The 25595-nt window shown below is 38.5% G+C and overlaps 1 protein-coding gene across 2 annotated transcripts; it reads right to left on the bottom strand.

Moving 5' to 3' along the window:
• Positions 1-149: 149 nt before the first annotated feature.
• Positions 150-5642, bottom strand: rad51ap1 (RAD51 associated protein 1). Of its 2 annotated transcripts, none has more exons than XM_023293295.3 (9): positions 5487-5642; positions 5346-5392; positions 4140-4275; positions 2816-2919; positions 2646-2735; positions 2433-2567; positions 2166-2351; positions 1945-2085; positions 150-730 (listed from the first exon to the last, which is right to left on the bottom strand). In XM_023293295.3, exons 1-9 carry the CDS (start codon positions 5501-5503, stop codon positions 603-605), a joined length of 984 nt encoding a protein of 327 aa, XP_023149063.2. In that variant the 5' UTR covers positions 5504-5642; the 3' UTR covers positions 150-602. The 2 variants fall into 2 exon arrangements, with proteins under 2 accessions (XP_023149063.2, XP_023149064.2); XM_023293296.3 differs by having other exon boundaries at positions 1945-2082.
• Positions 5643-25595: the final 19953 nt, after the last annotated feature.

Below are 25595 nucleotides of genomic sequence, written 5' to 3'. Positions count from 1 at the left end.
ACACCTTCCTGAATATACTCGCATCCTTTTACTTACGCAACATTTTCATTGTAGGACTTTCATTAATACCAAACAGAGTATTTTCATAGTGTGAAAATTGTACTTTTACTTGAGTAACAGACTTTGTGTGTAAAAAATAGCACACAAAATGAAGCTACTTTTACTATTTTATTTTATATACACAATATACAAAGTTTGCACACAAAGAGTAAAATGAAAAAAAATATTATTTTGACTGGTATTAAGTTGATATCTTAAAACTAAATATAACAGACGATTAACACTTTTCCACCTATGAGTTTATCCAGAATCTGAGCTTTGAACTCACACTGAGTACAAAAGAATGACTGCAGTGACACAAGACATGAATCTATGAGTTCAGTCTCCAGAGTGAACAAAGGAAACACCCTACAGCTGCTCCTAGAGCTTTTAATCTAACTAGGAGAACCAACAATCCAAGGTGAGACCAAAGCTGAAAGCATCATGTTTGTTATGACAAATTAGGATAAAGAGAAGTGAATACCGGTATTTACAAGCATCTGCTTAAAAATAAAATAAGAGGATGACAAGATCTAGCCTTTGCTGACAGATGATCCGTTCAGTCAGTGACTCGCAACACTGGGGTGAAGAGGTTTGACTCGAACAAGACGAGACAGTCCGAGTCTCAGACCCTGACCTGGAGACTTCGCTGCTGGATTCTTAGATGTCGTGGGACTTTTACCAGTTTGAGCTGGAAAGAAAGACAACAATAACGTTAGTGTTCAGCGGCCATCTCACAAGGTTTACAGTGAAGCATGAGTGCTGTTGTTCCCTCAGCGTCATCACAGGACTGATTAGATTAGATTTGATTTGAATCAGCCTACAGGAGGAGGTCCAGCATCTGCGACGATGGTGTCATCACAACAACCTGAACCTCAACACTGGAAAAACCAAGGAGATGGTCGAACTGAGCACCAACAGAGACTATACCTCCCCAGGAAGCTGCGTCAGGCTCTACTCCCCCAAAAGCTGCTCACAAACCTCTATCGCTCCACCACTGACAGCCTCCTGACCTACTGCTGTACTGCAGAGGACAAGAAGGACCTGCAACAGCTGGTGAGAGCCACAGAGCAGGTGACTGGGACCACATTACCTCCCCACCGGCAGACTTCAGAGGAAAGACAGGGGAACCATAACCCAGGACACTTTTTTTTCTCCCCTCAGGTAGACGTTACAGGACACTTAGAGTCAAAACCAACAGACTCAAAAACAGCTTTCATCCTCAAGCTGTCAGACGTCTGCAGCCTCCCCCCTGAATGTCAACGTCATATACCTACAAGTGCAATATTTAGCTTTCAGTGCAATTCATATCATGTGCAATAATCATGTGTAGACACTAACCATAAGGGGAAAAATTAAAAAGATTGTATTCAACACTAAAAAAGTAATTTTGTGCAAAAAATTCAATGTAAAAATGCATCTTAAAGGAGCATTTCCTATTTCAGTGACAGAAGTATTGCACAAATAATTTGACAATAACTGTCAAAAACGAACACTGTTTAAGGAGGTTATCCCTCACATTGTGATTTCATCGGCACCCCAGATTCTTCCTCGTCTGACCCACAGAAAACCTACCCAGGAATTAGTCTGATTCTAAGACCCTGTGAGCATTAACAACTCCATCTTCATTCCAAATCTGGACCACATACAGCACCTAACCTTTGTTCTAGACCTGCACCATTTAAAACCTAACTTATTATGCACAATGCAAGAACACAAAAACACAGTGAGGCACATTCAGTAACATTCAATTTTTAAAAAAATCTTCCTGGTTTTTTGTTTGAAGCCAAAGCAGCAGGTCTCTAGCCACAAACCGTTTCCACACTGTATATTTTGCTTATATTTTGGTTGTATATATTTTTTAGTGTGTGTTAAAGACCTGTTCTATTCTATTCTATACTCTACCTGGTGGGTTCCACTTGGGTATTCTGCCCCCTGCTGGGCTCAGGGAGACTGCAGGCTTCGATGTGGAGACTGAGGAGGATGAAGCAGGTCTTTTAGGTGCAACTTTGGCTGCTGGAGGACTTCTGATAGGGGCGGAAGCTGCTGAGACAAATTATTTTTTATTACACCAGTAAAATGACAGCTGCATTCAAACGCTAAACTGATGATGCCCATGGAAGTACCTGCTGCCTGTGATTTAGACTTTGATGGTTTTGACGGTTGTTTTTCCTTTTTAGAAGCAGAAGTGGGTTTGGTTTTATCATTCTTGGTTTCTTTCTCCTTCTTTTTAGTCTTACTGACTTTCTTCACTCTAAACTCTTCGTCGTCGCTCTCAGCCGGTTCACTGAAATCGTCATCACTTTCTGAATCTGAAAAGGCAGCATTCTTATTTTAATGACACAAAGAGACAGTTAGCAAATAATTAGATGAGAATTTTAAAAAATGCTAACCTGGTGTCAGTTTGGGTTGATAGTCCTCATCCTCATCTTCATCTTTCTTTCTCCGCTCCTCGGATCCTTTAGAGGAAGCCTTTCTCTGCTTGGATGGAGCAGGTGACCCTTTGTCTGATGTGATTTTATCGAGGCCTGAGGAAAAAATATAAAGCTACAGCATTTCACTAATCCAAGGAAGCTAAATGTACATTGAAAGCTGCAGAACCTTACCAATAACTGCTCCATCCACACTGCAGTTGGACAGGTGCAAAGAAGCTGGATCTGTGTTTTCATCTACTGGGAGTTGAACTTTGGCATCTCCTGGATAAATGTAAGAAGAACTTGAGTTAAAAACTGGAACAGGTTACAGTTAAATCTGCATTTTACAGGCCAGAGCAAACCTTTACGGGGAGACTGGTCCTTTATTCCATCTGCATTGTTGAGCAAGGAAAGTGTAATGGCTGCTTCCAGGTCTCTTTCATACAACTTTTCATCCAGCGGCCTTCTGCGAAAAATAATTAAGGTTGTAAGATTTAAGTTGCCTTGTATGGATAATGGGAAGTCCTGTTAAAGATTTTCAACTTTCGGTTTCCTCCTCAGATACTTGAAATTAATGACTAATAGACACAAGTTTTTAATCCAAACATTCACACACCCTCAATGTGTATATACACTACTGTTCAAAAGTTTGTTGTCACTTAGAAATGTCCTCATTTTTGAAAGAAAAGCAGTTTTTTTTTTCAATGAAGATAACATTAAATGAATCAGAAATCCAGTCTAGACATTGTTAATGTGGTAAATGACTATTCTAGCTGGAAATTTTTAATGGAATATCTCCATAGGGGTACAGAGGAATATTTCCAGCAACCATCACTCCTGTATTCTAATGCTACATTGTGTTAGCTAATGCTGTTGAAAGGTTCATTGATGATTTAAAAAAAAAAAACAAAAACCTTGTGCAGTTATGTTAGCACATGAATAAAGGGTGAAATTGTCTGGGTGACCCCAAACTTTTCAACGGTAGTGTAAGTCTACTTAGCATACAGTGTATGTTTGTCTCTGTTGCATGACTAAACTTGCTTGGAAATTACTTTTGTTCCACTGTAAATTTCTTTCGCACTAGTGGTGAAAAACTGGGAACAGAGATATTTGACTTTGAACAAGCTTCTAGTTCTAACCCTTTATGTCCTGGCATTAGGCAGCTCACAATTATTACATAATTGGCTGATCACAAGTCTTAGAGGTCAATGGTATAAACAACATTAATCTAAAACTAAAACGGTAACATAATGAACAGAAAAAGACAAATAAATCATTCGTCATAATTACTTGTATCCTAATCAATCATCAGCTAAAATTACACAATGGCGACAGCCCATCCTGCAGCATGGAACATGACAGCTTGCTGCAGGCATCTTTACTTTGTTACTTTCAAGCGAATAATTTGCACAATCCTGCAAGCTGTAAATACTTCTATCATTTAGAATTCCTTGGGTTTGCTCTACTTACTGTTTGTTTGATTTGTAACTTGTATCTCCTGTGTCTTGTAACACTGTCCATTGATTTGCAAACATGCTTTCTTTTTTAATCTTTAAAAAATTCTGTCATTGTACTGTAATCCAACAAATCGCCACATTAAATTCCTTGTTTGTGAAAACTTACTCATAAAACTCATTCTGATTTGCACGTCTTACACTTCAAATGTTAAACCTACAAGTCGCCCACCTGTTCTTCTGGCTCTGAGTGGGTTGTGAGTTGGTCTCCAGACTGGAGGACTTGCTTGATGGTTTCTTTTGTTCATGCTTGACTTCCTCCCTGGCCTTTTTGCTGGCTGGTGCCTTCACACAGGCAAAGTCTTCATCTGTCACAAAACGAGGACACAGAACAATGGCATGTTTGTTGAGAGAAGAAACTGAGTGTTGATGAGAACGATGGAACAATTTCGGGAACATTTCTAACTGCAATTTGTTTGACAGATATTGTGATCTTGACTCACAATACGAGTTTTTAAAGTCAGGCTTCAGTTCAGTATTCATTGTTTAACAGATGTAAAAATGAAGGACTGTATAAATATATATTTACTGGCTTTGCATTGTGAATTTGTCATGTAAGATTAGGTGTCTGGTTAATATCTATCAAAACAAATATGCAAATTCCTAAGATATCGCTGTAAATCTTGCATTTCCTCCAAGAAAATGAGTAAAAATCTAGATAACATTAAAATTACCGACAGCTTGCTCATAAAATTACTCAAATTTAAAAACAGCAACACAGCAGCTTCAACATTTCAATTGCATTGGATGATCTTCTGCTCCAGTTTACCATTCCAGTTATTAACAGAGAGCTTTTACTAGTGTTCAAATATGATTTTAGGTCTCTCTTTTTAACTTGAATTTCCCACAGGATTAATAAAGTATCCCTCTATCTATCTATCTATCTATCTATCTATCTATCTATCTATCTATCTATGTATTCCAAGACATGTCTGCATTTGCTTTTTTTGTATTGTATGCTTTACTATCTTATCTTTATTTTTAATATGAATTCAATTTCATTTTGTTGCATTTTGTATCTTACCTTGTACATGTTTTGATTTTTTACCTTTTCCTGCCAGGCATTTCCAACAACTTCTATGTATAATAGGGCGTTATATTAATAAATATGCTTGCCTTTTTATCTAGCTGCAACATGTGAATCCTTTTTACAGAACAGAAGTTTTTAGACGACATAATAAAGGTGATGATTGCATTTTCTTCAGCTGACAACTGTGGCTGTTCTTTCGGGAGTTTAGGCGTAACAGTGATGTGTTTATGTGGATATGAATGTATTAGACATATCATTTGGGAAGTCTGACAAATCAGTAGCAGTTAGGTGAATTACGGTGGGTTAAGCAGATGGCAGAATATACTGGTAGATTTGGAAGTTACTCACCATCATCAAAGTCCTTGGCTTCAGAGTAATTTACAACCTTTGTTTTCCTGTGTGTCAAAAACAAACAATGTATGAGCAACAACAGACAGTAAGAATCATCAGACAGCGTGAACGGAGGTTAATAAAAAAACGTTTTCACACCTTGTCGGTCGGTCCATTGCTTGCGAAATGATATAATTACTTTTTATTCAGTTAACAAGCACTTTAACGTTGATTTAGCCGCCACATCGACGTGAAGTCCTGTCTTCAACCAGCCCGCCTGAGCAACCGGAAGTGACGTTTTGTTGACCAAACTGACGAACACAGGAAGCAGATTCGTTCGTAACTGAAGAAAAAAAAAATTGTGCTTCTTATAATCAAACAAACCGATAAACAGATTTTCTTAATGAATACATGTGTGAATATTTAAAAATAAAAATTATTGTTTGTGGTTTAACTGGCGGTAGTTTACTTTTAATAGGGGGAGGGTAAAAGTGTCGAATCTGCTATTGTCAAAATGATGTGATGTATCTTCCTTAGCTACAGGCTAACAGCCTTATCAACTTTCTTTGGTAACGGTCATGTACTGATATACGTGTTACGTGATGACGTAGGAATGTATGAGGACGGAAGTGAGGACCTCGGAGGCGGCATGTTGATAGTCCGCACTTGTTCAATAAAAATACTGAAAAGACAGTGCTTCATGTCTTGAAGTTTTACCTGAGTATCATGGTGGACGGTACACAACAATGGCGACGAGGAAGACGAGGAAGTGAAAGACGGGGACAATGATTTTCGCTTGGTGAAGCGAGGAAAACCGGCGGCGATACGGCAAGTTAGCAAAAGGCTAAGCTAACAGTATGGAAAAGTCAGGTATTCAACCGTTCGCTTGCTACACGGACCCAGCTACACTCGGACCGAGATGGACACGGTGGTTGACATCTTTCGAGCTGTATGCGGACGGGAAAGGACTTATTTTGACAAATGATGCCACGGATGCGATTAAGCAGCGGAGACGTGCTCTTCTACTGCACTTAGCGGGACAGGACGTGCAGGATGTTTTCTCCACCTTACCACAGACGGGCGAGGCGACGGACTACGCGGCGGCGGTGGCGGCACTCAACACATATTTTGTTCCCCAAGTAAATGCAGCATATGCACGCCAAACCTTTCACAAGTTGTCCCAAAAACAAGGTGAGACTGTACAACAATTTTGTACGCGCTTAAGACAAGCTGCAAAAGACTGTGACTTTCAAGGTGATAGAGATAACCAAATAAGAGACGCTATCCTGAGTAAATGCATTTCTGAATACGCACGGAGAAAGCTACTTGAGGAAGGTCCAGGTCTAACATTGGCTCGCACATTGGAGGTGACGTCGCAATGTGAACGAGTGGAGGAGCAGCTGGCAGCTATGAGTATCACCGGGGAGAAGAAAGAAGGGGACACCGTCAACCGAATTTCAACGACAAAGAAAGGAAAGTACATAAAACCAAAAGGAAAAACGAAAGAGGAGAATAAAACGGACAGACAGTGTTATAGATGTGGTTATACTGATCACATCAGTAAGGATCCCAAATGCCCAGCACGAGGACAAACATGTCACAAGTGCAATGGCAAGGACCACTTTTCAAAAATGTGTCGCACAAAAGGGCATAGGAAGCAAAATGTGAATGTGGTAAAACAAGATGATTATGCATTCATTGTAAAAGATGATGATATACCTGAGAAAATAACTTTTTTTGGTGGGAGGAGTAGAGTTGAAGATGTTAATAGACTCTGGTGCTACAAGTAATATAATGGGAGAAAACGTATGGCAAAAGCTAAAAGATGAAAAGATAAAGTGTCATTCACATATACCCAAAAAGCCGAGGAATTTGTATGCATATTCCTCAACACAATCACTATCTGTTAAAGGAGCATTCAGATGTGAAATCAAGATTGGTGATAGGACTGACGAGGCTGAGTTCATTGTGATAAGAGGTATTGGTGAACCACTCCTGGGTAAAAAGACTGCTGTAAAGCTAGGGGTGCTGAAATTAGGTGAAAATGTGGCTGCTGTCACAGACTTAAAACACACTCTTAAAGAGCAGTACCCAAAAGTGTTTAAAGGAGTGGGAAAACTAAACACTAAACAGATAAGCCTGTATATTGACCCAGACATCAAACCAGTAGCACAGCCACTGAGGCGCATACCCTACCATTTAAGGGATGCAGTTGAAAAAAAGATAAATGAACTTATTGACATGGACATTGTAGAACGTGTAGAAGGACCTACACCCTGGGTAAATCCTGTACTGATACTTCCGAAGAAAGGTGACAAAGATATCAGAATGTGCTTAGACATGAGAAAAGCAAACGAAGCAATAGTCAGGGAAAGATACCCCATTCCGACAGTGGATGAAATACTCCAAGGATTGAACGGCTCTGCAATTTTCAGTAAACTAGATCTCAAGTGGGGCTACCAACTACTAATCCCAGAGTCCAGAGAGATCACAACGTTTGCAGTACACAATGGAATTTACAGATACAAAAGACTGATATTTGGAGTTTCGTCAGCCAGTGAGCAATACCAACACGAGATTGCTAATGCACTAGCAGGCATTGAAGGAGTTGAGAACATCTCAGATGATGTAATCATACACGCACCTGACCGAGAAATGCATGACAAGCGCCTGCATGCTGTTTTGAAGAGACTTTCTGAATGTGGTTTAACACTAAACCCAGAAAAATGTCAGTTCAACATGGACAGACTTGTATTCATGGGAATACTGCTGACACAAAGAGGAATTGGACCAACTGAAGAAAGAGTGAGAGCTGTAGTGGAAGCCAGAGAACCAAAGAATACTGCAGAGGTGAGAAGCTTCCTTGGACTGGTAGGCTTCAGCAGCAGGTTCATATCACAGTTTGCTACACTCTCTGAGCCACTAAGACGTCTAACCCGAAAAGAGACAACATTTACATTTGGGCCAGAGCAAAAACAAGCATTTGCAACTTTAAAGACTGAACTAGCCAGAGCAGGCACTCTAGCTTATTTCGACAAAGAAGCCCCAACCAAAATCATCGCAGATGCAAGCCCAGTAGGCTTGGGCGCAGTGTTAGTACAAGAACAGAATGGAGAAGGGGTACCAGTGTGCTATGTAAGTCGTAGCCTAACAGACTGTGAACGCAGATATTCTCAAACACAAAAAGAAGCCCTAGCACTGGTATGGGCATGCGAAAGACTACATCCATATGTGTATGGTATAAAGTTTGACCTAATCACAGACCACAAACCGTTAGAAGTCATATACAATCACAGATCTAAACCATGTGCACGAATAGAACGGTGGGTTCTCAGACTACAACCGTATGACTTTAAAGTGGTGCACATTGCTGGAAAACAAAACATTGCTGATTCATTGTCAAGACTACTGTCAGACAAAACACCAAAAGAGATACACAAACATGAATCAGAGGAGTATGTGAGATTCATTGCAGTAAATGCAACTCCAAAAGCACTTACCACAAGAGAGGTCGAAGAAACCTCCGCCACGGACTCAGAAATAACAGAGGTGCGAAAAGCAATTGAAAACGGACATTTTGAAAAATGCAAAGCATATGCACCCATTGCAAATGAACTGTGTGATAGGATACATAGTTTTAAGGGGTAATCGCATAATATTGCCAGAAAAACTCAGAGCTAAGGCACTTTCACTAGCTCATGAAGGACATTTAGGAATCGTGGGAACCAAGCAACGTCTCAGAACAAAAGTATGGTGGCCTGGCATGGACAAAGCTGCAGAAAAATACTGCAAAGCGTGTCATGGGTGTCAAATAGTGGCCAAACCTGATCCACCTGAACCACTGAGAGTTACACCCTTACCAGATGGACCTTGGCAAAATGTCGCTGTAGACATACTTGGACCGCTACCATCAAACTACTCAATACTTGTGCTGGTAGATTACTACAGTCGATATTATGAATATGATGTGATGACATCTACAACCACGGAAAAAGTGATCGACTCTATTGACTGTATATTCAGCAGACATGGACTTCCAGTTACGATTAAATCTGACAATGGCCCACAGTTCAAATCTGAATTGTTCAGAGAATACTGTGAAGATAACGGAATCAAACATGAGAAAACAACACCAAAATGGGCTCAAGCCAATGGAGAAGTGGAACGTCAAAACGCATCACTGATGAAAAGAATCAGGATTGCGCAAGCTGAGGGACTCGACTGGAAGCATGAACTGACAAAATATGATACTGCTTATCGTAGTATTGAACATCCAACCACAGGAAAAAGTCCAGCAGAACTTCTGTTCAACCGGAAAATGAGAGGAAAGTTGCCAGACATTTGTGAGTCAAAAACGACTGCTTTGGATGTACGCGACAGAGATGCTGAACAGAAAGGAAAAGCAAAGATGTATGCAGATGAACGAAGAGGAGCTCAGTACTCAAAAGTGGACACAGGAGACATAGTACTGGTTCAACAAGACAAAATGGACAAGTTTACAACACCATTTAATGCAACACCACACAAGGTTGTGAGCAAAACTGGAAACCAGGTCGTAGTTGAATCACCAACTGGAGCTCATTATCACAGGAACACAAGACATATAAAGAAATATATGACCAATGAGACCATAGAAGGACACTATGGACAAGAAACAATACCTGAACGGGAGGAAAGTGAAATGAACAAAAACATTGACGCTTACACTCCAACACCACAAGAGGGCACACAGGGTCCAGAGAAACAAACCAGACCCCAGAGGGTTGAAAAGACACCTGAGAGGTTTCGTGATTTTGTGGTGAAATAAGTAAAACATATGGGTTCAAAGACAACGTTCATGGTTATAAGAAAATGTTATTTGTGTTGTGAGACAGTTAGAAGATCACATTGTTGGACAGCGAGACAAGATGATGTGACGCGAAAAAATATATATGTACGTGTATGTGAAGATAAACTTTAATTCCAAGGAAAAGGGGAATGTCATGTACTGATATACGTGTTACGTGATGACGTAGGAATGTATGAGGACGGAAGTGAGGACCTCGGAGGCGGCATGTTGATAGTCCGCACTTGTTCAATAAAAATACTGAAAAGACAGTGCTTCATGTCGAAGTTTTACCTGAGTATCATGGTGGACGGTACACAACAGTAACCAGGTTGTCTTCAAGCTCCCTTCAAAGGGGACGTTTGACACTTTATTTGTCTCTCCTTACCTACAAACCAGAATACATAAACCACTGTAATTTTCCCACAAATAACTCAACAGTAAATCTAGTTTATTTTGTAAAAAATTAGTTTGTAAAATTGTGGGAAAAAAAGAAGAAAAAAATCCTTGTAACCAATATTCCCTCTAATTTTTCATGAGTCTGAGCAAACACAAACTCCCTGAGCGGTTCCTTCTTATCTTAACACAGTTAATGTATTAACTTATTTTTGTGTGTATGCATGTATTTATTGATTTATTTAGTACTGTTAACATATCAGAGTTCTGAGTGAATTTTTCTTAAGATAGACAAAGGCCATTTATTGATCACATATAGGCTATTAAATGTTGATTAAAAACTAAAAAGCATTTTAAAAAAAACAAAAAACTTAGGCATTTATTGAATCACTAAAATACTGTAGAGTACAGACCACATCAGCATGATTATAAGCATCCTCTGGTAAATTAACAACCAGATACTGATGTCTCTCACCATATGGACTTCAGGAGATGACTGGGGGATGATAAACTGTGACCTACTGGTTGGGTTCTCTCTGTTCTCATGTTTCTTACATGTTTGTCCCCTGACAGCCGGGTCCTAATGTTTTTTGAGCAACACACCATACTATGACGTTTTTACAATGATGGTTCTACTATGAAGCCAGTTTGACATGTTCAGGCTTTCTTTGTGTGAAAACTCAGAGATTTCAGGGATCAGAAGGTGGTTTTCAACTTTCTTTGTTAACTTTCTGCTTCAACTTTAAACTAAATTTCCTTCACTAACCCAGCCCTCTGGACTTCCAGGAAGCTGTGTTCCTATTGGCTGTCCAGGTGGCTGCTTGGTATTATCAGGAACACCTGAGCAGCTGCTTGGTGTTATCAGGAACACCTGAGCAGCTCAGTGTCTTCCTGCTTTATTTAGCTGCAGACAAACATTTCCTCTGCTTCTGTTCACCACTGAACTGGGTTTGACTCCATTGCTTAAGTTGGTTCTTTAGGCGTTGGCTTGCAGCTTCCAGCAGTAAAATCGTCTTTAATGTGTTTCTTGGTGTGTTTTAGGGCTTTGTACTGGATAGTTGTCTTGGTAAATGTGGTTTTTTAGCTACAGTTAGCACATGGTGCTAATGTGTGCATTGATTAGTGGATTTGGTGCAGCTGAGTTGTGTCTTTATCTTGGCTGTAGTGAGTCTTGAGAGGTTTTTGGTCAGACACATTCTGTATTCTTGTTTGTGAACCAGCGTTGGTTGTCCAGAAGGTAAGAGTTCCTGTCCTGATTCTCTGTTCTCAGAGGTTCTCTGGTAGGCTGCAGGAGACTTTAGCGTTTGGGTTGTGCTAGTTTGGTTTTTGTATGGTTTCATTTGGACGACTATCTTGAGGCCCCTCCATGTGGTTTAGTGAAGTTTTCTGGAACAGTTCTACATAGCAACCTGCAGCAGAAGAGACTTTGAGAGTTTTTAGGAAGTTCTGGAGACCAGACTTTAGAGCAGCAGAAACATTTGTCAGCAGTTTGAGCAGGAGAAGGTGAGCTTCAGAGTAGAAATGAGGAGAAGGAAACCTTCTTGACCCGTGTGGTGAGGTCCTGTACCAAGAGTTTGAGCAGGTTGTGAAGAGTCTGTAGTTCTTTGGTCTCAAAGCACAAGAAGAGTCGACTCATTAAAGGAGAAAACAGGAGATATTGTTGGTTCTTCTGTCTCTCTGCAGTTTCCTTAGACTGAATATCAAGTTTATTTTTTAAATGATTTCCCATGTGAGGCAAAGAAGACTTCAATAAACTCCCTCCATCCCCTGGACACAACATATTTTATTACAATGTTAAATTTTTTTTTGTTTGTTTTTAAGTTTTAATCAGAGTTTTAGCATAGTTTTTTCTCTTTGCTTGTTTAGTTTTGTAATCTGTGTGAAAAGTGCTAAACAAATAAAGTTGAATTGATAAACTGAATAATTGACTAACTCATGATTGTGACAACAGAAGTATTTTCATTGTGATTTAAGGGTTTGTTTCATTTTTAAGCTTGGGGTTAAAATCTTGACAGAAAAAAAGATTAAAGAAATAAACTACAGTAAAAAAGCAACTAAATCAAAGGAAAAAACATTTAATATAATAAAACTTTTAAAAAGAAAATTAAACATTAAATACAATTTAATTATTTTAGACAAAATATTTAATTCGATAATTAAATGGAAGATACAAAGACTGTAATTATGAAATTGAACAACATTTTTTAATAAGAATATTAAACATTAAAGATGAAATATTTTAGATAATTAAACATTTAAAAAATACAATTAAACAAGAATATTACACATTTAGAAAAATACGAAACATTTAATTAGACTATTAAACCTTTAAAAGTCAAAACATTTAATTAAAAAATTAATGTTTAATTAGAAAATTAAATCTTAAAGACAATAAAACTTTAAATAGGAATTAAACAGAAAATACAATGAAGCATTAAAAAAGAAAATTAAACATTAAAAGGTGGTAAAACATTTAAAAAGAAAAACAGATTTAATCGAAAAATTAAAAATTGGGAAAGAAAAGGAAATTTTTCAAACAAGCCGATAAAACATTTGAAAAAACAACAAGAATTAAAAAGACAAAACATTTCGAAATCAGATCAGACATTAGAACAGAATAAAAGGTGAGAAAAGAGCAAAACTAAACATTTAAGAAGAATCAAACTAAAGATAAAACCTTTGAAAGGGCACCAGTTAAACTTTAGAAGATCAAATTAAACAGAAGAAACAATAAAATGATTAAAAGAGCAAAAACAGATAAAGACTTTAAAGTGTTTTCTAGTCTGAATTGAAAACATCAAGTTGTTTCTTCACACATTTGCTCTTTCTATGTTCTTGGTTTGATTGTGGATAGATTTACTAAGAACTCATTTCAGAAAACTGATTTCCAGATAAAGTCTACTAGAGGTTGAAGGTATTTATCAAACTAATGTTACCTTCTGATCTCCACAAACTTTACTGTTCAGTGAAGAGAATCAAAGTTTGTTCAGGATTTCTAAAAAACCCACAGGTGAAGGTCTGAGAAGAACTCAGATGGGTGGTCTAAATGTGAAATCAATACTCATGGTCACAAGTTTTAAGGCTTCTGTTAACTAGAAAGTTCAAACTAACAGAGAAGTACTGAGAAACTTTTAAGATTTCAGTCCTTGGACTGTCTGAAGGTTCAAACTAACAGAGAATTTCTCAGGAACTTGGAGGATTTCAGTCCTTGGACTGTCTGAAGGTTCAAACTAACAGAGAACTACTCAAGAACTTAGAGGATTTCAGTCCTTGGACTGTCTGAAGGTTCAAACTAACAGAGAACTACTGTGGGACTGAGAAAATTTCAGTCCTCAGACTGTCTGAAGGTTCAAACTAACAGAGAACTACTGTGGGACTTAGAAAATTTCAGCCTTCAGACTGTGTGAAAGCTCAGGTCCTGAGGACTCGGGAGGTGTGGAGGCTTTGGAAAGTCTTGGAACTGAAGGTTCAACCCTCCAGCACAAAGGCTGAAGTCCAGCCTCCTGAGAAAAACGGTCGAGTCGAGACTCGAGTTAAAAAAAAACTCGAAAACGACAAAAAATAGATGATAAATGCGCAAAAAAAAGAAAAATTAGTATCTGAGCGGTTAGCTCAGGGAGTAAGAAGACAGACTCCCAAGTGGAGGGTCGCAGGTTCGAGTCCCGCCACTGGCCTTTTTCTTTCTTTGTCTTTGTCAGGATTTTCAATAAATTTAAGAAGTGTCTGGTCTTGAACCAGCGACCTGCAGCTCCATAGGCAAATCCTTAACTCACTGAGCTACAGATCAGATGAAAAGAAATAATTTCGTCGTCCCTTTGTCCTCGTAGTTTCACACTGACCACATGGGCAGAGCCAAGGCGGAGCCAAGGCGGAGTCTGGGTGGAGTCAGGGCGGAGAGTAGGGGGGGGGGGGGGGGGGGGGGTTGGGGGGGGGGCCACCCCCCCCCCCCCCGCCTACTCTCCGCCCTGACTCCCCCCACGGCCCACCACACCTTCCCCCGCCCGACAAGTTTCTCGAGTCTCCACGAGTTCTTCGAGTCTCCACAGGTTTTCCCAAGTTTCTGGAGTTTCCACCAGGTCCGAGGCAGAACAACTTGTCATGAAGAGGTGTTGAAGTCGGCCAGGATGGACTGACTTTTTACAGCGACTAGAAGGAAGACCACTAGAAGAGCAGGTCTTTAACCACCATCCATAAAATCCATGGAGTCGCTCCAGAGAAATGAAGGGAGGTCAACTTTTATCAACCTCCATCCAGATGTTCAACTTCATATCTTTACTTGGACATTTTTAGCACCACAAACCTATAGCATCACACTTTATTATCATTTATTAGGACTTTAATGGAATCCACCAGCTGATTTACTTTTTGTTGACAAACTTTATTCTTGTCGTCGTGGGACTGCAGTATTTAAAACTGTTCCTTCTATTTGACCTCATGTTTATTAGTTTTAGTGGAGAAAGTTATTTTAATTGTCGATTAATCTCTTAAAAACCAAATAATAAATTGGGTTAGTCAAGAGCTTTAAATTTCTTACTTTGTCATATTTTAAGTATGACAAAAAAATATAAAAATAAAGCGTCTTGAGACAATTTGACCTGTAATTGGCGTTATATAAATAAAAGAGAATTTAAATTGTATGTATCTTGTAATGTTGGAGTAATTCAGCCATATATGTTGGAAAACACATTTTCTTTGTCCATTAATCTGTTGATTGTTTTTTCCAGTAATTCATTTCTTGTTTTGGTTTATAAAATGTCAAACCCAAATATATTCAGTTTACTGTCATAAAAAAACAAAAAAGATTTACATTCATGATGCAGGAATCAGGCAGTTTTTCACTTTTTATCTTAGTTTAGTCAGAAAGATAGTTGATAATGTGTGAATTGTTGCAGCTTGTGAGCCGTAGAAGGTTTTAATCTTTGGGGCCGAGTGTCAGAAAACATTTAGAAACCAACATCAACAAAGCACTCAACAAAGGGAAATCCAACTTTTGCATGACAATGTCTAATTAAAGGACATTAATTTCCAATGTAAATGTGTAATATTCATCCTCTGGAGCTTTCTCTTCACATCGTCTTCTACCTGGACTGGTTTGGTCGGGAGCATGTGCAACAAACATTTGAAAAACTGCACTTTAACATCAATGAATGACACTGAAGTTTAATCTCTACATAAATGAGACTGAATCAAGATGTGCTGCTCTTTCATTAACTCCTAAGTTTAGGGAAAGTTAAAACAAAACAGGACAGTTCAGATAAGACTTGAGAATGAGCTTATTTTGAACAAACATCTCAGACTTTCTCAGCTTCAGCACCTATAGCAAGATATTTTAACAACAAGCAACTCAAGAGATCCAGAAGTTGGAGAGAGTTAGCTTTAGCTGAGCCAAAGAACATGTGGGATGCTAACCTAGCAAACATTTCAGACTTTTCTCTGTGAATTCTGAGAAATAATTTACTATTTAATGACAGAGCTACACATCTTAACTCAGTCTCATTAAAACAGACTCTAATTCAGTGTCATCCATCCATATTAAAGTGCAGTTACCCAAAATGTTTGTTGCATGAGCTCCAACAAAACCTGTCCAGGTAGAAGGCCACTTTGACAAACAGGAAGTGGAAGATTCCAAGCAGATTTATAGAAGGGGGAACCGGAATGTACTAAGTGTGGTCGAGTATAGAGGGGTGTTTTGTGGGTTTTTAAGGTTGATAATGATTATTAGTGAGACATTTGGAGTAGATATTTGCAGTAAATCAAAGTATTTAAAATCTTCGAGTTAAACTTAGAAGAACACAAACTCTAACAGAAAACTTTGTTGACACGTTCTTGTTTTGTTTACAGATGTTAAGTTAAAGGAGTTTTATTCGTGACATATAACCAATCAAATCACTCCAGAAGACAGAGCGACCACAGGTAGATAAAGGTTCACAGCCAAAGTAGCGCCATTTTTAAATGTATTTATTACCGTAAATCAGTAAAAAATAAAATACTGATAATCAGTAAATCAGTCAGCCCACAATTACTACAATTCTACAATGTATGTCTCTTTCCTTTGACTTGTTATTTGTACAATATACGATGTATATGATGGTGTTTTTTCATACCAAAGGCTATACTATGATGTTTTCTAAGAGACATACTCTGCTTGTTCTGGCTCTGGGCTGCTGCACTCCTCCTCTGTTGTTTTCTGGATTGTACTCAGCTGCATACCTTCGTCCACCCGGCCTCCATTGACTCGTCCCGCCTGCCATCTCTGGAGCTGAAGCTGGATTGGAACAGACCAAAGTACAGTCCAATCACGATGCCAGCTGCCTCTAAAAGGTTCCTTCATCTGGCAGGTGGCACCACTTCTTCTGAGGGGAAGCTGAGCTGGTCCGGCAGAACTTTGGAGATGTGTTCCAGTGGTTGGTGGATGTGTGGGGAGATAGAGAGGGACCTTTGAATTGTTCAGAAAGGAAAACAGGAAACCCATTGGTAGTTTTAGTTGAGGCTCCTACTGCGGTGTGTTTTTGGGTTTTAAGAGGTGAACAGGAAGAGTTTTTTTCGTATTGATTATCTTTTACTTTGTTACTGGTTGGAATGCCCATCAATGTCAACATGAAGTTCACTTTTAATTCTGTTTATTTATTTTTATTTTACTAACACCCATTTGTTTTTAACCCCCTCACACGTTGTGTTGTTGTAAACTTGCTCTTTCAAATAAATTCTCGTCTAACCCTCTGGAAACCAGCGTTTGGACTGTTTTTGTGTTGCTCCTCACCTACTGACAGCTGTGGACTAAAGGTTATACTGTGATGTTTTTAGAGCGACATGCTATACTATGATGTTTGTTGGGCGACACGCTATACTATAGGCTTTTTTAATTGACATATTACTGTGACTTTTTTTTGTTTTTGTTTTTTTTGTTTTTTTTAGCAACATATAAGAATTCAAACAGTTTTAAAAGTTACTATACTTTTACTTGTGCAATGAAATCATTATTCTAGGGCATTTTTTAGATGACATATTATACTCTGATGTTTTCTTGAATTACATACTATTTTGACAATATATTGCACTATGACATTTTTTGAACCACATATCATACATGACAATTTTAGGCAACATCCTATCATTTTGCGCTTTTTGAACCACATAATAATCTATGGGTTTTTTCTTGCCAACATGCTGTACTATGAAGTACAGGCCATACTATGTTATTCTTGAGTAAAGTATACTATACTTTGACATTTTCTGAACTACATCCTATACTATGGCGTTATACACAGAGTGCTTTGGTTACATGTTGATTCATAATCTAGATTTTTTTTCAGTTTTGTTTTATGACAGGATTACCACAGACCTGACCATGAACACCGTCGACACCCACCTCAGGGAGATGCTGCCTAAGATCTCAAGGCTGCTTGGTCGTGGTCTTTCTGGCACGTACTCTTCCAAGATGAGCCGGGAAGTTAAACACTGATGGAATGACACCAGGTGTAAACCGACAAACTTCCACTTCCTCCTCAACCCATAGTCTCTGGGAAACCTACATGGAGTAAGAAAAGTAGACAGAGAAGTATTTAAGTCTGTACACAACATATTAAAAAGGAAATCATGCTAATAAATTAAGTACAAAGAACCGAATTCGCCAATATGCTGGAGACCAGAGCTATTTAATTTGATAAGTATAACCTTGTTTAGTAACATTTCAATTATTTGAGAGTAGTCCTAAAGAACTGCCTGTAATCCCAATCATAAAATGGGTTTGGTGGAAGAACATAGATGGTAATCTGGATATACATGAGTTAGGCTTTATAACTACTATTGGTGGTATTGGTGGTAGTAATAGCAATGTGACTACTACTAGTACTAGTGGTAGGACACTACTGCTGCTGATACTGGGACTGCTATTACAACTTGTAATACTATTACAAATGCTGATACTACTTCTACGACTCTAACAGCTGTTTATACTACTACTGCTGCTTGTACATTTAGTATTACTACTACTGCTTGTACAACTATACTACAGCTACTATTAATCGTCTGGTATTTGGTTGTCAAGCTGCTAGCTCGCCTTAGCGTTTTGCTAGTGGCTAACTAGTTAGCTCTCATAGACTGGAAGCTCTCAACAAGATTTCATCATGAAAAAAGAGCCAAAAACTATTCTTACCTATGAAAAGTCATTCCAAGTTTCCTTGTCTCAATCGTACGACGTAGTGTGTAATTGTATGCAGCACAGTGAGCCGGTGTTCCAGTTTAACTGGTGATCAGGTTAACTGTCGATAATTTCCGTCTCCAGATGTTTCGTCTGCAGATTCGTCACGATCAGACCTGGATTTACGTGAACTAAAGATGCCAGATAAAGAAGACCTCGCCGCAAAACGCCGGCATCACTACTTAATAAAGTCTATATCCATGTAAATATCATCTACAGACAGTAAAAAGAAATGTGCGGGCCGAAATAAAAAACACGTATTTTTCAAGCAGGTGAGAAGATTCGAAACCACGTAATCCAGCGATAAAATTACGAGACCACTGTTTTACTCATTGTGCTACCGATCAGCTCCACAAGCATTCTGCTTCATCTACATAGAGCACTGTCATCCTGTCAGGTGTTTAACACCTGGTGATTGTTCAGGAAACACGTCCATGTCACCTGGGGATAATCACAACTTAACACAGGCTGCCTGGTTAAGAACGAGTCAGAAAACTATTTATTGTCTCACCAAGAAAACCCACAACATGAAAGCAGGTCCACTGCTGTGTTGTGTGTTAGTTTGTGTGTTCAGTGGAACAGATCCAGAGCAGAACTTCAGGTTTAACTCGGGTTTGTTCTCAGAAACACTCAGACCCTCAGCAGCCTCCCATCAGAACAACACGCAGCACAACATTCGCTTTATTTGCTAAAATACATCGGAACAAACTGAGACCACGTTGTCAAAACTAGTCACTCAGAAAACAATAAAAACTCGTTCAGTCATCCACGTCCTAACCGTCATTTCAGAGCACTTTAACCGCTGACAATATTGTTTAAAAAAGGAAGTAAAGGGATTCGATCTGGTCAAACCAAACAATGGTTTATTCGTTCTACACAGTGAGCCATAAGCACCTATTGGAGGTATTGAAGTAGACTACAGTCACATTTGAACGTTACAGCTACAGATATTCCTGTTGGACACTGACGATATTGTGCTGCCATATTTGTATATTTAGCCTACATGTACTCTAAGGTGGATTAGGAACATGTCATTAAATCAAATACTGTCAAACACCACAATTCACTCTCGTCTTCCTCTGCGACATCTTTAAAAGTATCTTCTGCCATTTCTAAACCAGCCAGGGTGTTTGGGAAGACACAAATCACACAAATATATTGTTTGTTTTGACCAGGTCAGATCCCTTCCTTTAAAAATATATATATATTGTCAGCGGTTAACGAGCTTTGAAAGGATGGTTAGGACGTGGATGACTGAACGAGTTTTTATTGTTTTCTGAGTGACTAGTTTTGACAACGTGGTCTCAGTTTGTTCCGATGTATTTTAGCAAATCAAGCTGATGTTTTGCTGCGTGTTGTTCTGATGGGAGGCTGCTGAGGGTCTGAGTGTTTCTGAGAACAAACCCGAGTTAAACCTGAAGTTCTGCTCTGGATCTGTTCCACTGAACTCACAAACTAACTCACAACACAGCAGTGGACGTGCTTCTATGTTGTGGGTTTTCTTGGTGAGACAATAAATAGTTTTGTGACTCGTTGTTAACCAGGCAGCCTGTGTTAAGTTGTGATTATCTCCAGTTGACATGGACGTGTTTCCTGAACGATCACCAGGTGTTAAACACCTGACAGGATGACAGTGATCTGTATGGATGAAGCAGAATCATTGCAGAGCTGATCAGTAGCACAATGAGTAAAACGGTGGTCTCGTAATTTTATCGCTGGATTACGTGGTTTCGAATCCTCTCACCTAATTGAAAAATATGTGTTTTTTTATTTCGGCCCGCACGTTTCTTTTTACTGTCTGTAGATGGTATTTACATGGATATAGACTTTATTAAGTAGTGATGCCGACGTTTTTCGGTGAGGTCTTCTTTATCTGGTATCTTTATTTCACGTAAATCCAGTCTGACCGTGACGAATCTGCGGACGAAGCATCTGGAGACGGAAACTATCACCAGTTAACCTGATCACCAGTTAAACTGGAACACCGGCATACTTCTTGTTTCCGTTTTCACGCCGTCTACATCCACGGAATGCACTGAAACTTTTCCCCCACTAGCTTAGCCTCGCTGTAGCACGCAGCTCAAAGGGGCGTGTCCTATCTACTCATTCATATCTATGAGAACAACGGTGGCTGCACATAAGGACGCCTGACGTTGATTAGCTGCGTAAATACCATTATATACAGTCTATGGTAAATACGTATGTGAATCGCATCATTGGCTGCAGCAGCCAGTCACCGGTCACTCACTGACTCACATTGAAAAATAGCACAGAATGAATTGTTACGTGTTTATTATATTTACAATTTAGGTTGGATTTTTTTTTGTGTGCGCGCAGATTTTCTGTGCGCGGAGACCGTGTCAGCAGTGCGCAATTGCGCACACGCGCAGCTTAGAGGGAACAGTGCTTGTAACATGTAAGGCTGCAACTGAAATCTTTTCAAATTTTTTGTTACTATGATATTCTAAATATTATAGATTTTCTTTGAATGGTTTTTGCTTAATTTTATGCCTGCAATTTGAAAAGCACATTGTAATAGCTGATTTTATTATAATTGCAGTATATAAATAAACTGTTATCTCAGTAATCTACTCAACATTTTGTTGATGAAGTTGTATAATTTAATCAGTAAAATGTAAGAAGTGGTATAAGACAAACTAGAGCATGAAATCTTCATTTTTGAGTGGAACCAGGATATTTGCCGGAATATACATAGTTATATGTTTATCAGTGACTTCTCTGTCGGTTAGGCCTTACTTTGGGGTAAAATTTAAGCAAAGTATGTGTAAATACAGTCATTTCAGTTACTCAGTGGCATATTCTGAGTTTTTACTTGGTTATAAGTTACTCTGTACTAGTCTGACCAGTAAACTCACCAGCTTTCACAAAGATTTATCAGTATGAACAGATATGACACATAAGGTGCCATAGAGAAATGCTAAAGATATGAGTGAGGTCATTTGAAAATAGTGTCTACAATGAGGAAAGAGCCTTGAGAAGATGGTACTGGCCATGTGTTGGACATACTTTTTTTCAGTAACCAAATTTTAGGAGATAAAAATGATAGTGATTTTGCATTTACAGAAAACACACGTAATGTTTGCTGAGAGTTTGGGTCAGTAAAGTCCATCACCGGTTGGGTTTACATACATGATTAGCTTTGATTACACATATTAAAATCACACCATTTGAGTCTACAGCATTTATTTCAGTAAACACTCATGATGAGGAGAACATATGCTACCTGCCACCTGGTGTCTTTGTGCTTCCTCTTCTTCAGAGTAAACCTCAGCTTCCTCTTGCCAATAAAAAAGGGACATTTTGAGACAGTGCATGCCAAAGAGAGTCTAAAGCAGTTATTCATCCTCACACCTACAGTATCGTGCTGCCAAACCCAAGTTTGCATGGGCTCACATGTACAGTAGGTGTGTGTGGGAAGGAACCAGACTGAAAAAATAAACATCACTTAGTTAAAAATACATTTGGAGGTGTCTTTAACAAATGCAAAATACATTTTTATTTTGTTCAACCCGTGTTTTAAGGTCTCAGAAGACTATTATATTCAGGATGTAAGTGTCACTATGACAGGCTGTCCAACTCTCACAGTTTTTGCAGATTAATTATTGGATTGTATATCAAATTTTACCACTTTTCATTAATATGTACTGGCTTTAACCCTTGTGTCGTCCTGCAGGTCAAAATTGACCCGTTTTAAAGTTTGAAAATGTGGGGAAAAAATATATTCTCACAGTGAAACTTCTGATATCCACATTTTCAACATTTTTGGGAAATCTTTGAACATTTTTTGGTGGAAAAAAAGAAATGTTTCTTAAGAACATTCACAAAAAATCCAGAACGCGAATTTCACTGGATTTTGGTTGATTTTTATGTGAATGTTCTTAAAGAAAATATTAGAAGTTTTACTGATATATATGGAATCACTTTAGATATTTTTAGGATTTTCTGGAAGATTTTTACTCATTTTTTGAAAATTTTTACAAGAATTTTCTTGCCAAATTATTGGAATTTTCTTCGTGAAGGTTTTGCAAATTTTCTGAAGTTTGGGGAAACAATATTTTTTGGTGCCCGTAAATGAGGACAACAGGAGGGTTAAGGTTTTATTTTTGCTTCTCCTTCTGCAGGTCATGAGTGAGTTCTACCCACAGCAGCAGTTCAATCAAAGCAATCAATCAAAGTTTATGTCTATAGCCCTTTAGAACAGCCCAAACGGTAACCAAAGTGCTTCACAGTAAAAGAACAAGAAGTACAGTAACTTAAAACAGGACAAACAATCACACCTACAGGCAAATTCAGAATAATCAATTAACCTTAGCATATTTTTGGACTGTGGGAGGAAACCCATGCATGCACAGGAAGAATATGCAAACTTCATGCAGAAGGCCAGGACTTGAACCTGGGATCTTCTAGCTGCAAGGCGAGAAGCGCCACTGTGCAGCCCTTGAAATATACAATGAAGCAATAAAATAAACAGCAATGAAACAGCACTAAAATATAACTAAATCTAAAAGTAATAAAAGTAATAAAATGTCACCACGCCGCTAGGTATGAAAAGCCATTTTAAACAGGAAGGCTTTGAGTTGTGATTTAAAAAGACCCAGGTCAGTGATGGTCCAGCAGATGGCAGCATGATCCTGATGCCTCAGCACTTCAGATCACAGAGGTACAGAGCCTGACCGGCTGATTGACATGAATCTGACATATTCTCTGCCATCCAGTCGCCCACGTTCAGGGCGGAAGCAATCACGGTTCACTCTGAAGTGCACTGAAAGGGAAATCACCCCATTTTTTTTTTTTTTTACTTCACTTCTAAGCGAGCAGCGGCCGGACCCAGGGTTGTCATTTTCCCTTTTGTGAGTGGGAGGCTGTCGGCTGCGGTTTGTCACACAGTGGACCTGGAGGAGAAGTTCAGGGATGGGATGGTCCGTGTCTTCGGACCCAGACATGGAAGGAAGACGTGCAGCCGTGGGGCCAAAAGGTCCTGTGGTCACACATTCCTAAACTCCTCCAGTGCTGCCTACATCCCCGACTAAAATATCAGATCCAGTCATGCAAACACTGCGGTCAAAACATCACGCTTCCATTCACACATATAGATGTTTATATTGTATTTGTGCCAGTGTTGCAACAGCTGCGGTGACGATAGGTGGCTTGTTTACCGCCTGATTAATCATCATTTTTAGGTAATGACGAGATGACAGTGCTGCCTATGTGGCTCTTCTCCATATATACATCACGTCTGTTTTTAACCACAGGAAATCATTTAGATTTTATGTTGCAGAAATGAAAATCGCCACGCCTCCACTCCCACACTATATGTTCCCAAACACAGTCCCGTGAACGCTGGTAGGGAACAGAATGTGATATTTCAATTCTTCACAAAACTAAAAGTAGAAATACCCTCTCAGATTATGACTCAAGTAAATGTTGTGTACTGAAATCTGTCCCGAGTTAAAAATATTTAGCTATGTGACACTGTTAAAAAAAAAGTGATTTCTACAGAGTTTCTCCTTTTGATTTTACAGATATTGTGTATTTTTGAAATGCATAAAAATAGAAATGACATTGCAAACTAGACTGTGATCTTACATGGTTAATGTAAAATAACAGTGATGTGAATACTGTGTAAACAGCCACAAAATTTTCATATTTGTACGTAAAATTTAAATGTTTTGATAAATTTATTTCCCAAATATATCGTTTTTATTCAGTCGGTGAGATTTTTAAATTAAATTTTAATATTGTGAATATATTTCTAAAATTAGATGTAATTAGTGACAAGTAACCAAAAAGAGTATTGGTTTTGTAATTTTACAGAGATTTGTTTGTTTTTATGTTTATTACATATTATGTGTAATTTCATTGTTTTCATTATGCATTTAAAAGCCAAAAAATGCACGTAATGTCATGTAAAATGAAGGCTAGAAACTGTATTTTTATATTTTCTATTTTAAGCAAAGACTGTCAGGTTTGTAGTGAATCTGTGAAATCTCTCCCTAAATCGCCTGACATTAACTGATGTTCTGACTTAAAATTGACTTCATTATCTATTTATTTCTTCTCTTTTGTTACTCGAAATAGTTTTATCCTTTCATTTTGACTCAGTAATGTAGCTAGTTTTTATACATGCATTAGCTACAACAGTGACTGAAATATCCCAACAATAATTACATGGGCTGTCTTTCAGTTCATTACATGCATATATGCCCTGGTCAGGATAAAATGAAGATTTCAATCGAGCTTTTTCTCTCTTTTTTTTCGATCCAACTGCAAAAATAAAGATATTCACACTTTGCTTTTAGTTGCAATAATCAAATGTTAGCAGGCTAAAACAGTAAAGTACAATGACAAACAAGGTAAACATGATATCTTCTAGATATTATCATTGATAGTGGTAGTTTGACAATGTTAGCTGATCATATACTTGCGTATAAATCCTCACAGAGCTGCCAGAATGGCTGTAGACTCTTGTTAATAATCACCTAACCAGAATAGCTTGTTAGAAATTAAGTGTAGCCCTTCAACAAGAAGAAAAAGATACGGAAATGTATTTCCTTCTCATTGGACATCTCTAGAAGCCTTGACCCTTGATTAAACTCTGCTGTAGCTGAAATGTCTTTTCTTACTTTAACCCTCATGTGGTCTTAAGATCCTGAACGCTGACAATGACCCGCCTCCACTGAGCCTCTAAAATAAAGCAGCTTAACTGAATTTTCAACCCAAAATCTATTTTACATGAAGAACCAACCTGTTGTGCATCACAAACTTTGTGAATGTCTGGGATTTTCCCTCTTCAGAAGGCAGAAAGACAGTATTTAATCAGCAGACA

The sequence above is a fragment of the Amphiprion ocellaris genome, chromosome 21 (genome assembly GCF_022539595.1).
Source record: "Amphiprion ocellaris isolate individual 3 ecotype Okinawa chromosome 21, ASM2253959v1, whole genome shotgun sequence".
NCBI classification, from domain to species: Eukaryota; Metazoa; Chordata; class Actinopteri; family Pomacentridae; genus Amphiprion; species Amphiprion ocellaris.
This window is presented reverse-complemented; position numbering and strand designations above follow the sequence as displayed.

What these genes read in the sequence shown, in the direction of transcription:
- rad51ap1 (XM_023293295.3), bottom strand. An exon ending in AGCCAAGGACTTTGATGATG is followed by an intron (nt 4,276 to 5,345) that starts GTGAGTAACTTC and finishes GTTTTGTGACAG; the next exon opens with ATGAAGACTTTGCCTGTGTG. An exon ending in GGACCAGTCTCCCCGTAAAG is followed by an intron (nt 2,736 to 2,815) that starts GTTTGCTCTGGC and finishes ACATTTATCCAG; the next exon opens with GAGATGCCAAAGTTCAACTC.